This window comes from Spermophilus citellus (genome assembly GCF_964194105.1).
Source record: "Spermophilus citellus genome assembly, chromosome: 1".
NCBI lineage: Eukaryota > Metazoa > Chordata > Mammalia > Rodentia > Sciuridae > Spermophilus > Spermophilus citellus.
The window spans coordinates 162,743,576-162,758,781 of record NC_138182.1 but is presented as its reverse complement, the minus strand read 5'-3'; the positions used below and the strand labels follow the sequence as shown (position 1 = coordinate 162,758,781).

The following is a 15,206-nucleotide window of genomic DNA, read 5'->3' as shown; positions in this document are numbered from 1 at the left end:
TGCAGGGGGAGCGATTACTGAACGTGGGCGAACACCTAATGTAAGCTTGACATACCCCACAGGGTGAGCACCCAGTGCAGGAAGATCTGGTGAACCCCCAACACCATTCAGTTCATATTAACCATTATACAGGGAATCAGTTTACCAGGAGGTAGCTTTCCCCACCACTGACAGCTCTTAATAGTATAACCTCTTATCAGCAACTTTACTAAGTCAGAAAGAAAATTTTCTTATAACCACAGAAAAAAATTATCTGGATAAGAAAGACTATAAATAGCCTACATTTATATATTCTATGATTTACATAGCTAGGTAGTTTTTAAAAAGAAGGCAAGGTTAATTTTTAAAATAGTATAAGGTTTTACCTGTAAGATTCTAGAAGATCCACAATTTCAGTCTGCCCAAAGTGTTTAGCCCAATCTAAAGCCATCCTGTCAAAATTCAAATATATTAGACTAAGACAGAAAAATAATTTGTTCTCAAAATTATAAAACTATTCACTCAAAATTATATATTTATCCACTAGAAATGTATTAACAATTATAACTCAACCTTGGAGGTTTTTTTTTTCCTTTTGATGGTACTGAGGATTAAACCCAGGGGTGCTTCAAAACTGAGATACATCATACATACTCAGCCCTTTTTATTTTTTATTTTGAGATCAGGTCTCACTGAGTTGCCAAGGCTAGTCTCAAATTTGTGATCCTCCCATCTCAGCATCCCAAGTAACTAGGATTACACCCACTTTAAAATTTTTTACAATTTAAAGACAAACATAAGAATAAAAAAAAAAAGATATGTGCAGCTACACAAAGACAGAAAGAATGGATGTAATCTAAAATTACCAGCCATTTGATGCTTTACTATGGACATTGGCTCCCATGCTAATTAACTGCTCTACTTGACTCGTAAAACCTCGTCCTGCAGCAACCATCAGAGCTGTTGCACTGGTTTCACTATGTCTGTAATCAACTAAAAGAAGAAAAGGAAAAATGAAATTGTTAAATTTACAAAATATTTAAAAATATTTTGTTTTTTAAATTTAAGTGGCAGAACTGACATGTTCCTTCACTTTATTTAATACATTATATAAGCCTCAAATCACATCATCCAAGGAAATCTGCTAGTGATAAGCCCTAATATAAACAGGATGGAATAGAGTGTCAGTTTTAAGGTAGAAGGAATGATGGCTATTAAACTGTTTAAAGCTCACCTATATAATTAAAACAGAAAAGGAAAGTTACTAGCTAGTCAAACCCCCAATCATCTTAAATCTATATATTGCTTTGATCATCAAATGACAAGATATACTTAAAGAATTAAAACGTTAATCCTCAGGCTGGGGATGTGGCTCAAGCGGTAGCGCGCTTGCCTGGCATACACAGGGCGCTGGACTCGATCCTCAGCACCACATAAAAATAAAATAAAGATGTTGCGCAGACTGAAAACTAAAAAATAAATATTAAAAAATTCTATCTCTCTCTTAAAAAAAAAAAAAGTTAATCCTCATTAGTGACTGATAATAAGTGACTAAAAGCTTCAAGCAAAGTCCATGACAATTTTTTTGTTGGTTTTGCTTTTAATCCCTCTTATTCAAGACTACTATTTCCCTAAACACTTAATAAGAAACCCATTTGCTATTGCTATAACTACAGAGACTGAGAGCTTCAACCTGAGACTCAGTAATTTTTAGAGGAAAGAGGTTTATTTAGCTCAAAGTTCTGGAGGTACAAGAACATGGTACCGGCATCTGTACAGTTTCTAGTGAGAGACAAGAAGTGCTCAACACATGGAGAGAAGTAGTAAGGGGCCAAGCCTGTGGGGGTGGCCTCCCTTACTAATAACCTCTTAGGGTATTCAATCCAAGCTTGTCAGAGCAAGAACTCACAGTCTTGAGAAAAGCACTAATTCCTCTTAAAGACCTAATCACTTCCTAAAGGTCCCAACACCTCTCAACACTACCAAACTGGGGATCAACCTGAGTTTTGGTGGGGACAAACCACAGCAAGGAACAACACTGGCAGAAGTTTACTTCTCACAGAAGCCCTCCATAGGAAGATAATTTAAGTTCCATTACAAGTTCCTTCCAAGAATATATTCCTAAAGCAATTCAAATATAATTGCTTAGGATTAGTTTGCCTAAATTACAAATTGATATTTTCAGAAAGAATTCATCCCTAGGAACAAACCTATTATAATTTAAGAAAATTAACAAAAGAAAAAAATTGATCTTCCATACATACCCAATTATTTTCATTATTTAATTAATACCCTAAAATAAGTATCCATTATCACTGTAAACCACAGGTTTTTAAACGGATAGAGAATATACAAGAGAATTACCTCAGGCTTCTGTTTTTTATATTTTTAAAGAAGGTCTAGGTCCACTGCAAAATTGAGAGGAAGGTAAAGAGACATCCCACAGACCCTCTGATCCACAATGTATAGTCTCTCACATAACCTACCAAAGTGGTAAATTTGTTAACAACTGATGAACCTGTACTGATACCTCATCACCCAAATTCTACTGGTGTTATACATTCTTTGGCTTTGGATTTGTATTTTTATTTTGCTTTTTATTTTTGGAAGCATAGATAGACAGACACTTGATTTTCACTATTAGAGAAGCAAGTTACTAGATCATGAGGAGAATAAGACAGCCTAGATAGCAAAGAACGAAGACCTTCTGGTAATAGCATCAAACTGAGGTTCTTGCCAACAGCCATATGAGTGAACCTTCCTAGAAGCAGATCATCCAGCTCCAATAAATCTTTAGATGACTACAGTATTCCCCTCTACACCAACAGCTTAAATGTACCTAATGAGAGACTAGGAATCAGACTACTCAGGTAAATTACTTCCAGATCCTTAACTCTCAGGAAGTATGCAAAAATGTTTCAGACTGCTAAGCTTTGGAATCATTTGTTATGCAGCAAAAGGTGACTAATATGGTCAGCACAACATAGAATGTCTAGACTTACTAATTATTAGCTACATTTACAGGAACACATGGGGAAAATGATGGTACTAAAAATAAATCTATAAAGCTCACAATTTCTGGGATCACAAGAAGAAATCCAACTCTGCTGCCAACTAAGGGTAGAGACATTAGAGATTAACAAAAAGTTGGAAAATGAAAAACTGTTCATAAAGCTACTGTTACATTTTTTGTTTTCTTCATATGGCTAAAGATATTAGAATATTAGACTCAGGAAAATGTATAAACTATACATTAATAGACAGGGAGTGTGAGACCACAGGATGACCATTACCAAAGTAATCTAGTATTTGCTAAAGAAATATCTAGAAAGAGAGCCAAGAATAACAAATATTTAAAATGTAATATATCTCAGACTTTAAATCTTGTAACTTTCAAGTAATATTGCTTAATTTTTCAAATTAATATATTTTCAAAATGGAAAAAAAGAGAATGACATAAAATTGAAGATTAACAAATATATACACTTTCAAAAAAATTATGAGCTTTAAAAATACATCAATATGAGCCAAAATACATTTACAAATAACAAGAAAATGACAAAGGATCCTCATTTATTTAAGAGGTTTGCCAGACTAATAAGTATACAGGATTATAACTGTTTAAACAATCACACCTAAGTATTACCTAAAGTCTCTTGTTGCATATCACAATGTTTGGTCTTTGACCCAATCCCATCAACTCAATAAACTGAGAAAGTCTATTAATAAAATAAACAGTTGGAATTTTTTAAAGTTGTTACACAGAAACAATGGGCCAAATCAAAAGATAAGATAAAATTTAAAAGGAATAAATGGTATGTCTTAAATTCAAAATAAGTTAGAATAATAAATACAGGATTTTCAGAGACATAAAAATCAATAAGACAATGTGGCTGACAAAGAGGTAGACTGAATTAATATAAATAAAGAGTAGAGATTACTTAGGCTAATAGACCTATTCTATCCTAAGACAGTAACTAAGAGATTAAACTTAGAACTAGACGCTGGGCTTTTTAGAAGGATAAACTAAAACATGTCCAAAGAAGGAAAAAAACAAAACAAAAAAAAAACTTCTAGGAAAAAGAATAACTATGTTCATACCTGCAAGTCTGTCAGACATAAATACATACTAAATTTCTTCATTATCACACTATAAGCAGAAAAGGGTAAAAGCAGATGGGTTTCGCTTCAACATATTACAAAATTATAATTAAAACAATCCAAATTTGAAAGAATATCCTCAAGAAAGTGAACTTACTGTCATTAAACATATTCAAACAATTTATCATTTGATAAAGATATCTAAAAGTAATAGCATTACTGAACACACATTTTGAAGGACTTACTATGAACTTCTAAAAACCCAGAGATGAGTAAAACATAGATAAGGGTTCAGCCCTCATGCAGTGTACATGAAACAGGGAAAAATTAAAAATATACGCAATCACAGAAAGGACTTTGATTTTCCTTCACAATGTAATAGCAAGCATGGGAGAGTTGAGAGTAGGACAATGGCAGTTTTTTTTTTTAATTTTTTTTTTTAATATTTATTTTTTAGTTTTTCGGCGGACACAACATCTTTGTTTGTATGTGGTGCTGAGGATCGAACCCGGGCCACACGCATGCCAGATGAGCGCGCTACCGCTTGAGCTACATCCCCAACCCCGACAATGGCAGTTTTGAAAGAATAAATATGGTTGTTCTATGGAGAACAAAATGCAGCAACATAAGAATAGAAGGAATCAGTGGGCTACCACAATAGTTCAGGAGAAAAATGTGGGCTTGGACTAGGATGGTGGTAGGCGAAGTGAAATGTGATCAGATACAGATTTATTTAGAGAAGATCAAATTACCGGGTGTGAACAAAAAATGTAGTATATACATTTTGAACTAAACTACAGTTATACCATAAATAACTGCAAGAGTTATTTATAAATTCAAATAAACTTACCACTAACGTTTTCAGTTAAAATAAGGTGAAAGACCTGAGCAAATGCATCAACATCTTTATGTAACCATATGTCAGAAAGACAAGCATCCATTTCTTTGATTAACCATGGTTCAAGGCAATTCACATCTTTTTCTGTCTTTAAATTAAAAAAAAAAAGATTATAATCACCCAACAACATTTGCTTGCAAAGAATGGAAAATGGCCACAATGGCTACAAGAACTACTAATCATATAACCATATGATGTAATATATTATATGTATTATCGAAAAAGTTCCTCATTCCATCTTACAAACTTTATGACACACAATATTCTTATCTTGTTCTTACATTAACCTTTTATCTGAGAATGAGTTTGTCAACAAAGGACTATAATCCAGGCACAACATTAATTATACTTCTGATAGGATTTTGCTAAATGTATCTACACATCAGTGATTCCCTCTTCAGCTACAGTTAGAGAAAGCACCACCTGATGCTTTCTAACACTGATGCCAGGTCCCACTTCACAGCAAGAACATCAAAATCTTTGTTGTAAAGGACCAGGTTCCACAGGACTTTTTAGCTCATTGGTTATGTAACTATCAGCAAGGTCACTAATTTACATGGTCAAAATGCTGTTCAGACTCAAATGGATCTCTCCTATACTAAATAACAATTTTAAAACATTCCTTGGTCTTAGTTTTTTTATTGGTACATTATAATTGCACATGACAGTGGGATTCATTATACCATATTCATACATGCACATAATTTGATCAATTTCATTCTCTAGTACATTCCCTTTCCCTCCTTTCTTCCCTCCCCTAATCCACTCTGTTAAAACTGAGTGAAGTATTTTTTAAAAAATACTTTAAAAAGTATTTTTAAAAGCTAATATATAGTTCGTTTGGATGTATTAGAATTTAAACATTGATTAAAAAAAAACTTCAAGTATCTCTGCATTATGTTATTTATCTTCTCATGCTCAAAACAGTTAGATTCTTTTCTAAAAAGAAACTTCAGGGTTAGGGGTAGAACTCGGTGGTAGAGTGTTAGCACCCTAGCATGTGCAAGGCCTTAGGATCAATCCCAGCTTTGTGACAAAAAAAAAAAAGAAAGAAAATTTGTTCTTGAAAATATGTTGTCATCTAAGATAAACTAAGAGAACTACCCTTCAATTATGTAGTAAAAAATAACTAGTTCAAAAAATATTCCTTAACCTATATATTTTCACTCAAAAGTGTGAAACCAGTAAGGTCTTACCAGCTGACTAAAGACAGCATCACCACCATCATCCAATAAATCATACTCTTCAGTCACATTTGGAACAGTTCTCTGCCTCTGAGATTCAGGCTTGAAAGTATTCTCTTGAGCCGAGTACCATTCTGTAAGAGTGGTTTGTTGTTTCTCTTCTAAATTGATTACCAAAGAAAAAATAATTACATAAGTCCTTTCCTTTTTAAAATGTATTCCTTTGTTTTAAAAATATCTAAGTGAATCTTATTTTGCAGTTACTTTTAAAACTATATCAAGAATATTTAGTGAAATGTATTATGCAAAACCATAAAGACACGTATAACTGCTTAAAAAACATCTTCATATTGGTAAGAAGCTTAATTCTAACTCAGTCCAGAATTAAGAGTATTTTTATCCATTTGATACATATTGTTTAAATCAGTGACTAATATTCATATAGCTCTTTAAAGAAAACCAATTATTAAACTCCTACCAGTTGTTTAACATATGATTATGTATAATTCAAAAGTTTGAAAAGTTTCAAGATCTAGGAGTTTCACAATTTACATATACGTGATTTTGCACTGCCTGGCAAAATAGGAGCTGATTAATTAAACTTTTGAAGTGAAGAATCCACATGAGTTGATATTTGTCTATTGTTATACAGAATAAACAAAGGAATCAGAGCTTGAAACCAATATCATAATGACCAAGGCAGCTAAATGAAAAGGAATCTAAACCCCAATTCAAAAGCTGTAATATAGTATAAATTATTACAAGATGTTTTAATAGGCAAATAATGTTATATTTGAAATACAAATGTAACCCCAGAAGACTATCAAGATTTCTAAATCTTCACATTTTTATAAAAGATAAGCCCATCTTTGCTCAGATGCTACTCTTTTTATCCCTCTTATTTTTACTCCCTCTTATCTACTTCCCACTCCCACTTAGGAGAGAGGTGGTATGCAGCCAGCATACACTCTTTTGCTTCCTTAGAACAATGGTTGAATCTTTGGATATAAACATACTCAAATTTCCTCAATTCTGGCATCCCCTTTCAATTCCTTTTTATAGATTGCCACTTTGAAAATACAAACCACAATGCAAAGGTATATTTGCGATAATATTCTAACATAATTTTCCACAAATATATGCAAGAGAATAACACTTTGAAGCATCCTTATACCTCCATAGGATAAAGATGGAGTACTCCAAAAAAGTCATTTTCAATAGTAATTTCTTTTATATTTCTTTGATAAAAAGTTTACCTCGCTGTTTTTCTTTTTTGTACTTTAACATTTCTTTGTTTGTATATCCAGTAGTTCTTAAAATGTCTTCCAGAAACATTTCTTTTACTTCAAATGGTCTTCCCTGTACTAAATAATAGAAATTTTTTAAAAGTAGTCAATTTACAACTCAGAGATACTTGACATAAAAACATCAGAATCCCAAGTTAATGTAATATTCAAAAGCAATGCCAAAGCTCAAGTGATCCACACAATATTGTCTTTTAAATATAACTTCAGTTTTTAGACAACTGGATATAAGACAATTTGCTTATTTTTTCCATTGTTTATTATCTACCTATCATGTGTCCAGCATCACATTAGAAACCACAAATACAAATGGCAAACAGAAATAGAGCTACTTTTGTACCCTTCAGGCACACCAGCAGGAGAGACAGACATTGATCCAATAGTCCAGAAAATAAATACAATAATATAGTTGTCCTATGAGAGAGAAGTACAAGACAACATGACAGTACATAACAGAAGGATCTGACTACACCAAGAAAATCATCCTCACTGAGAAAACAAGGAACAAGAGAAGCATATAGACAAAGTAATTATACTCTTAGAAAGGAAAGAGTGTGCAATGAAGAAAAATAGCTGTGTAAATTCTGTGTAGTGGAAAGAAGAATGTTTTCAAGAAACTAAAAAGTTAACCTACTTGAAAAATGGTGGGAAACAAGGAGCAGAGAGAGAATTGTAGTTCAAGATGAGGTAAGAGAACTATATATCAAGGGTTTAAGTCTGTCCTGAATTAAGACTATTCAAAAAATTTAAGCCCAAGAAGTATTAAACATCATAAATCCACTTAAAAAGATGATTCTGGCCACAGTGTGAAGAACAGATTTAAAAAATAGTTGAATGGGGGCTGGGGATGTGGCTCAAGTGGTAGCAGGCTCACCTAGCATGCATGAGACACTGTATTTGATTCTCAACACCACATAAAAATAAAAGATATTGTTTCCACCTAAAACTAAAAAATAAATATTAAAAAATATATTTAAAAAATAGTAGAATGGAACCAGACCAGATAGGAACAATTTTAATTCATCACAATAACTGAAATGAGACTGGAGATGCTGAAAAAGTAGTAAGATTTTTGAGAGAGGAGGTAAACTATGCAGAATTTAGCACTACACTGAATATGAGAGAATGGTAAAGAAGTGTCAACTATGATTCTTAGATGTCTGGCTTGCAAAACCAGAAGGATGTTACTCTGATATAATGAGGAATGCAGAAAAAAGAAGCAGGTTGGGTATTGAGAATGGAGGTATGGTTTCACCCACATCAAATGTGCAGTGCTGAAACAAGTTTTCCATTAAGAGGTTTAGATTTTATGCTCCTAACCACCCAAGAAAATATTATGATAATGCATGGGTTTGTGATTTACGTGACTAGGTTAACAGTAGTATGATTAATCCAGACAGGCAACACAAGAAGAAAAGCAAATTTTGTAGAGTAAGTATTTAATTTGGGGCATATTAGAAGTGAGCTGCCTGTCAAGATATCTCAATTTAAAACTCTAGAGAACAATCTAAATTGAAAATAAAGATTCAGGAGTCATCAGTATATACCAGAAAACAGAAGCAAAGGGCACAATGAGAACTTCCAGGGAAATTAAGTATACATTTCCAATAGCTAGTGAAGTATAACACAGAGCAGGGAAGAAGGAGGAAAGAAATCTAATGATAATAAGAAAGAAAGGGAGAGTGAATAGAAAGAAAGAAATGGATCAAGGGAATAATCCTAGCAAATGCCATGATTTAGGCACTCTGCAAAGGAAGAAAAACCCATATAGAAAGCACTATAATGTAGAGTAAAAGCCAGGAGACAGTAGTGCTAAATATATGGGATGTGAGCATTTCAGAAAGAAAAAAAAAAGAGGGCCAACTCTGAGAAATAACACAGAAAATTTAAGTTAAGATTGTTGACTAGAGGCTGGGGTTGCAGCTCAGTGGCTGGGTGCTTGCCTCATATGTATGAGGAACTGGGTTCAATCCTCAACACCACATAATAAAAAATAAATAAAAGTCTAAAACAATTTTTTTACTAAAATCTGAATATTAGACTTAGTAATTACAGCAGTGTCCAAAAAAAGTAAAAACTCATAAGTGAGTAGCCCTGTACACTTCAAAAATATAAATAATTTCAGCCTTTTGAAAATGTAAAATGGCAAAACCTATTAATATTGAAAGTCATATAGACTTTTCCTACTCAGCAATTTCACTTTCAAGACCTATCTCTAGAATTAAGAGTATATAAAGAATACACTATAAGCATGCTCTTCTTAACGTTTTTCATATATGGTGAGGGTTGGGGGAAGGAATCCAGAACTCATCTGAATGTCCAAAAATAAAGGAATGGTTAAATAAGCCATGGTACATCCATATTATGAAACTCTAAAGCACTGCTTAAAATAATGAACGAGACTCAGAGCTACTGAACTGGAGAACTATTCATAATTTACTGTCATATAAATAAAGCAAATTACAAGTAATATATCAGGTATGTACTCAATCTTGTAAACCTTATATACATGCATATGTTTGTAAGAGGCTGGTCAACCTTAGTTGATATATACAATGCTTTTAAAACCCATAGTATCAAGAAATAAGACATGGAACAAAAAGAAGACAGGGAAGTTTTTCTCTATATATGAAGAAAACACATACAACTATACAACTTCTGTAACTTTTGAAAAGGAATTAATCTTTTTTTTTTTTTTTTTAAGAATTGGGGGGACTGGGATTGTGGCTCAGCGGTAGAGCGCTCGCCTAGCATGGGGGGGGTGCCGGGTTCGATCCTCAGCACCACATAAAAATAAAGGTATTGCATTGTGTCCATCTACACGTAAAAAATAAATATTAAAAAAAATGGGAAAAAATCAGTTCTTATTAAAAAGCAAGAGCAAAAGTTAAATGTCACAATATTAAGAAATGAATGATGAGTACACATGGGAACACAGACTAGTTTACGAAGGAATCTAACAATAAAGGGAAGAAGCTATAGGTCAGAATTTAAAAGGAAACACAGGATCAAAATAAGGCATACTTCTTTTGTGTGTTTTTTTACGTTGTAGGTAGACACAATATCTTCATTTAATTTTTATGTGGTGCTGAGGATCGAACCTAATGCCTCACATGGGCTAGGTGAGTACTCTACCACTGAGCCACAACCTCAGCCCGGCATATTTCTTTTATTTAAGAGTACCGAATTGGATTTACTACACAACACCAAACAGCTATAGAAGGAAAAAGAGAAGTATGAAACAGAACTATGATATCTATATCACAGGAAACAGAAATGGATACCTTCTACTTCTAAGCATTTTCCAATTTCTGTTAGAAAAATATATACAATCATACCCCAAACTGTTCTTTCATAAAAATTATAGATGAAAGTTTATAATTTAACTTACTATATATAACTGGACAACTTCCAAAATATCTTATAAAAAGATTTACATCCAAGGCAGCACTAGAAAGAATTAGTTTCAAAGTTGGATGCTTTTGCAACAAATCTCTTAACTTTGTAAGTAAAAAATCACTAAATCGATCCCTTTCATGCACTTCATCCTGCAATAAACAGAAATAAAACAATGGAACAATTAAAAGATTATGGAGGACTAAATCTTTAAAATACTGGCACTACAGGACTTACATTAATTCAAATCAAACGTGAACAAGGCCAATCATTATTAGTGGAACTTTTGGGTTATGGACAATTCAGAAATAATTGGACATTAACCACTTACTGTGGATGACAAAAAGTACTGCCTTTTATCACAAACTTAATCTAATATTTTTATAACACAAACTGGTTAAGGTTAGAATTCTTTAATAAGAAGGTAGCTCATCTTATTCCATCGGTGGCTAATTAATTTAATAGCTTAACCATGAAATTAAATGACTATAAAATATACACTTACAACTGGGAAATAAATGATATTAAAGAGGGATCAGATAACTAAGTATACAGATAAAACTTTCACAATTTCTGAAGAATTCTAATTACTTGCATTATTTTCACATATGAAAATTTTTACATTTTTAAAATGTCCTATTTTACCTCATTAGATCTGATAGTACAAAATACTTACTACCAAGTATTTACTTCTAATAATTATAGACACAAAGTAACTTGATTGAAATAGCCTTTTCAAAACAAAAAATTAGCTTTCATTTTTACCCTGTTCTATAAATGTAATTATGTACTTAAGTATTAAGCAATCTGAGTTATATATCCCAAATTCAGCAATATTCTTACCACAATAACATGTGTCACAGTTGACAATGTACTATCGCCTGCCATCAATGTACGAAGCAATACTCCATTAGTGCAAAATGTCAGAAGTGTCTTTGGAGAAACCCTTTTTACGAAATCAAAATAAAGCGCATAATTACAAATCTTGTATGTAATTAAAACAGTTATGTTAAATGATGACCTTATATGTACTTTACTAAGTATTGCTAAAATAATAGTATACTCATAAGTACAGCTTATTAGCAAAGTTATAAGAAATACATATTTTATGTCTAAGAAGCTCACAAATGTATTATTACTAACAGCTTTCTATTAACTAGGTACCGTGTTAAACAGGTTTAAAAAAAAAAACTTAAAAACTTTTTGCTTGGAGAAAAAAACTGCATCACAAATGAAATCAACCTTTTTAATCTCTACTGAAAACAAAGAAATGGTACTTCTTTGTAAAGAAAGTATTATTAGCTCTACTGGAGGTTGAGCATCCTTAATTCAAAAATCCAAAATTCAAAGTGCTCAAAAGTTTTGGATTTCAGAGCATATGGGCTAAGGATATTCAACCAGTACAGTTTATACAAATACTCCAAAATTTAGAAACCTCCAAAATCTGATATACTTCTGCTCCCAAGTATTTAGAATAAGGAATACTCAACCAATACGAATGACATTAAAACAGAGTCATTAATATTCAATGAGAGCTTACTATAAACTTTACATCAAAGCTGTGCTTTACAGGCCTTTATTAGCCTCTTTTATAGAGAAAATTGAGGTTCAGAGAGGTGAAAAAACTTGGTACTAGATTATGAATCTATGAAATGAGATTTGTATCTGTAATCCATAAACTCTTTTTTTAAAACTATTCAAAACCTCACTAAGTTTAGGCATGACTTCGATATCCTAGTATAAATTTACTAACTTTTCAACAAACACATTCTCTATTTTTAGTGAAATATATACATTTAATCTTTTCTAAACATTAAAGAAGATACAAGAACTATCTTTACCTGCTTTCTAATCGGATCTGATAACCAATTGTTTGACCAATCCTTTCCCTTCTCTCTGCAGCAACTCTTTCTGCCACAGCAATAGCTGCTAATCGTCTTGGTTGAGTACAAAATATACGGCAGGGGATACCATTTTTAAAGCAATCATCTAAAAGGAACTGAGGAATCTGAAATGAAAATTTTAAAATACTATAAAATGATATGTATTTTGCATACCCTGAAAATCCAAATAAATCAACTGAAACACCAATAGAACTAAAAGTTCAATAACATGTTCAAATAAAATAATCATAAAAACAACAATTTTCATGTAACTGGTAATAATCAATTAAAAATGTAATTTGGGCTGGGATTGTGGCTCAGTGGTAGAGTGCTAGCCTAGCATGTGTGAGGCACTGGATTTGATCCCAAGCACCACATAATAAAAGAAAAACAAAGCTAAATAATAAAAAATAAACAAAATAAAAGTATTGTATCCATTGAAAACTTTAAAAAAAGAAAATATAATTTAAAAGATCTTATTCTTGTTTTTTTTTTTTTTGTTTTAATTCAGGGGCACTCGACCACTGAGTAATATCCCCAGCCCTCTTTTGTATTTTATTTAGAGACAGGGTCTCACTGAGTTGCTTAGTGCCTTGCTTTTTGCCGAGGCTAACTTTGAACTCGTGATCCTCCTGCCTCAGCCTCCTGGGCTGCTGGGATTACTGGTGTGGGCCACCATGCCTGGCAAGATCTTGTTTTGTTAGATATTAAAATTAAAATATTTTAAATTAATATCAAAAATATTTAAGGATTATATGAAGACAACATAATGCTGTTGAAAAATAAAAGACCCGAATATGTAAAGAAATACATTATATTCGTAGATGGGAATAATCACTATTGTAAAAACTTCAGCTGTCCCCCAAATCATTCTAAGAATCAGTGAAATAATAATCTAAATTCCACTGTGCTTTTTTAAATAGTGAAAAGCATAAAGAAGACAAATAATAGCAGGCTGCAAATACTTTTCTAAGAATAAAATTCAAGCAGGTCATAAAGATTTGAAATGAAAAGTCTTACCCAGCCATAGCCATAATGCTCTCTATAAACTACTTATTAGTTTATCATGAACTATTTCAAGAAAAATAATTCACAAAATTCAGGATGTTTATGTATACAAACATTTTTTATTAAAAGTGATTACTGTATTTAATGTTTAAATTTGCATTTTCTTTTCACCTATCAGATATACCTAATGCATTTTAACAGCTACACATTCCATCTTATGGATGTGCTATAATTTAACAAATATGACTACACATTAAGTAATTTTCAGCTTTTTAACTTGTTATTGGTGTTCTGGCTTGCTATTAAAAACAATGCTGCAGTGAAATCTATTCTCATATACTTATGCAGATTTATGTATTATAAATTACTGGAAATAAAGATTTCAAAGTGTGTACATTCATAACCTCAATAGAAAAACTATCAAATTGTTCTCCAAAACAATTGATACTCCTACCAACAAAGCAAAAAGGCTATTTTCCAATATGCAAATACAGAATATCATCATTTTTTAAAATTTCTGCCAATGATAAATATATTTTGGTTTTTATTATGAGTAGGAAAGATCTTTTCATATAAACCTTATTAGCCTCTAGGATGAACTTTACTTATTCATCTAGAAGCATAAATGTAAAAGAACTGCCAAAAATATTTTTAAAGATAAATATATCATTTCAAACTACAGAAATTCAAGATAAAAGAAAAACTTCTGAAAGAAAACTGGAAAAAAATACTTTGCCTACAAAGAGGCAAAAATAAAAATTACATCTGACTTCTCAATAGACACCATGCAAGCAAAGAGCAGACTAAAATTAAATGTTGAGAGAAAACAGTCAATCAACCTAGAATTCTATGTTACAAAATTTCCTTCAAAAGAAGTAATAATGAGTTTGTTAGGTGAACAAAAATTGAATTTGTTGCCAGTAAACATGCCTTGAAAGAAATGTATTTTTTTAAGTTCTTTAAAGATATAGAAAATAATATAGGGCAGACACGCAGATCTTCATAAAGAAAGGAAGAACAGCAAAGAATAAAAAGTGAAGGTAAAATAATTATAATTTTCCCTTATAATTACTATAATTTTTCATTATTGACCTAATGGAAAATAATAGCAACAAAAATGTATTTGATTATGTATGTTTATATGTTTATATATATATATATATATATATATATATATATATATATATATATGTATATGTATATACATTTGTTTAATCTTGTGTTTATATGTATATATGTGTATGCTTATATATAAGTGAAATGAGTGACAGTGACAATACAATTGACAGTATAAAGGAATTAGAACTAATTTGCTATTTAAGTTATTCACACTGTGAAGTGGTATTATTTGAAACTGAACTTGGATTAGTTGTAAATATATATTGCAAATTCTATAGAAACCACTCAAAAAAGTAGAAGATAATGAAGAGAAGTGTTTTGCTATATACTGTAA

The 15,206-nt window shown here is 31.7% G+C and overlaps 1 protein-coding gene across 2 annotated transcripts in view; it reads right to left on the bottom strand.

Moving 5' to 3' along the window:
• YTHDC2 (YTH N6-methyladenosine RNA binding protein C2) overlaps positions 1 to 15,206 on the bottom strand; it is a 79,105-nt gene that overhangs the window by 52,093 nt on the left and 11,806 nt on the right. For both annotated transcript variants that reach the window (XM_081281702.1, XM_081281703.1), the window contains exons 5-12: positions 12,704 to 12,870; positions 11,706 to 11,808; positions 10,858 to 11,014; positions 7,419 to 7,526; positions 6,175 to 6,323; positions 4,931 to 5,066; positions 846 to 972; positions 366 to 431 (exon numbers count right to left, since the gene is read on the bottom strand). In XM_081281702.1, the coding sequence (XP_081137828.1) occupies positions 366 to 431; positions 846 to 972; positions 4,931 to 5,066; positions 6,175 to 6,323; positions 7,419 to 7,526; positions 10,858 to 11,014; positions 11,706 to 11,808; positions 12,704 to 12,870 (1,013 nt within the window). The remainder of the gene's footprint in view (positions 1 to 365; positions 432 to 845; positions 973 to 4,930; positions 5,067 to 6,174; positions 6,324 to 7,418; positions 7,527 to 10,857; positions 11,015 to 11,705; positions 11,809 to 12,703; positions 12,871 to 15,206) is intronic.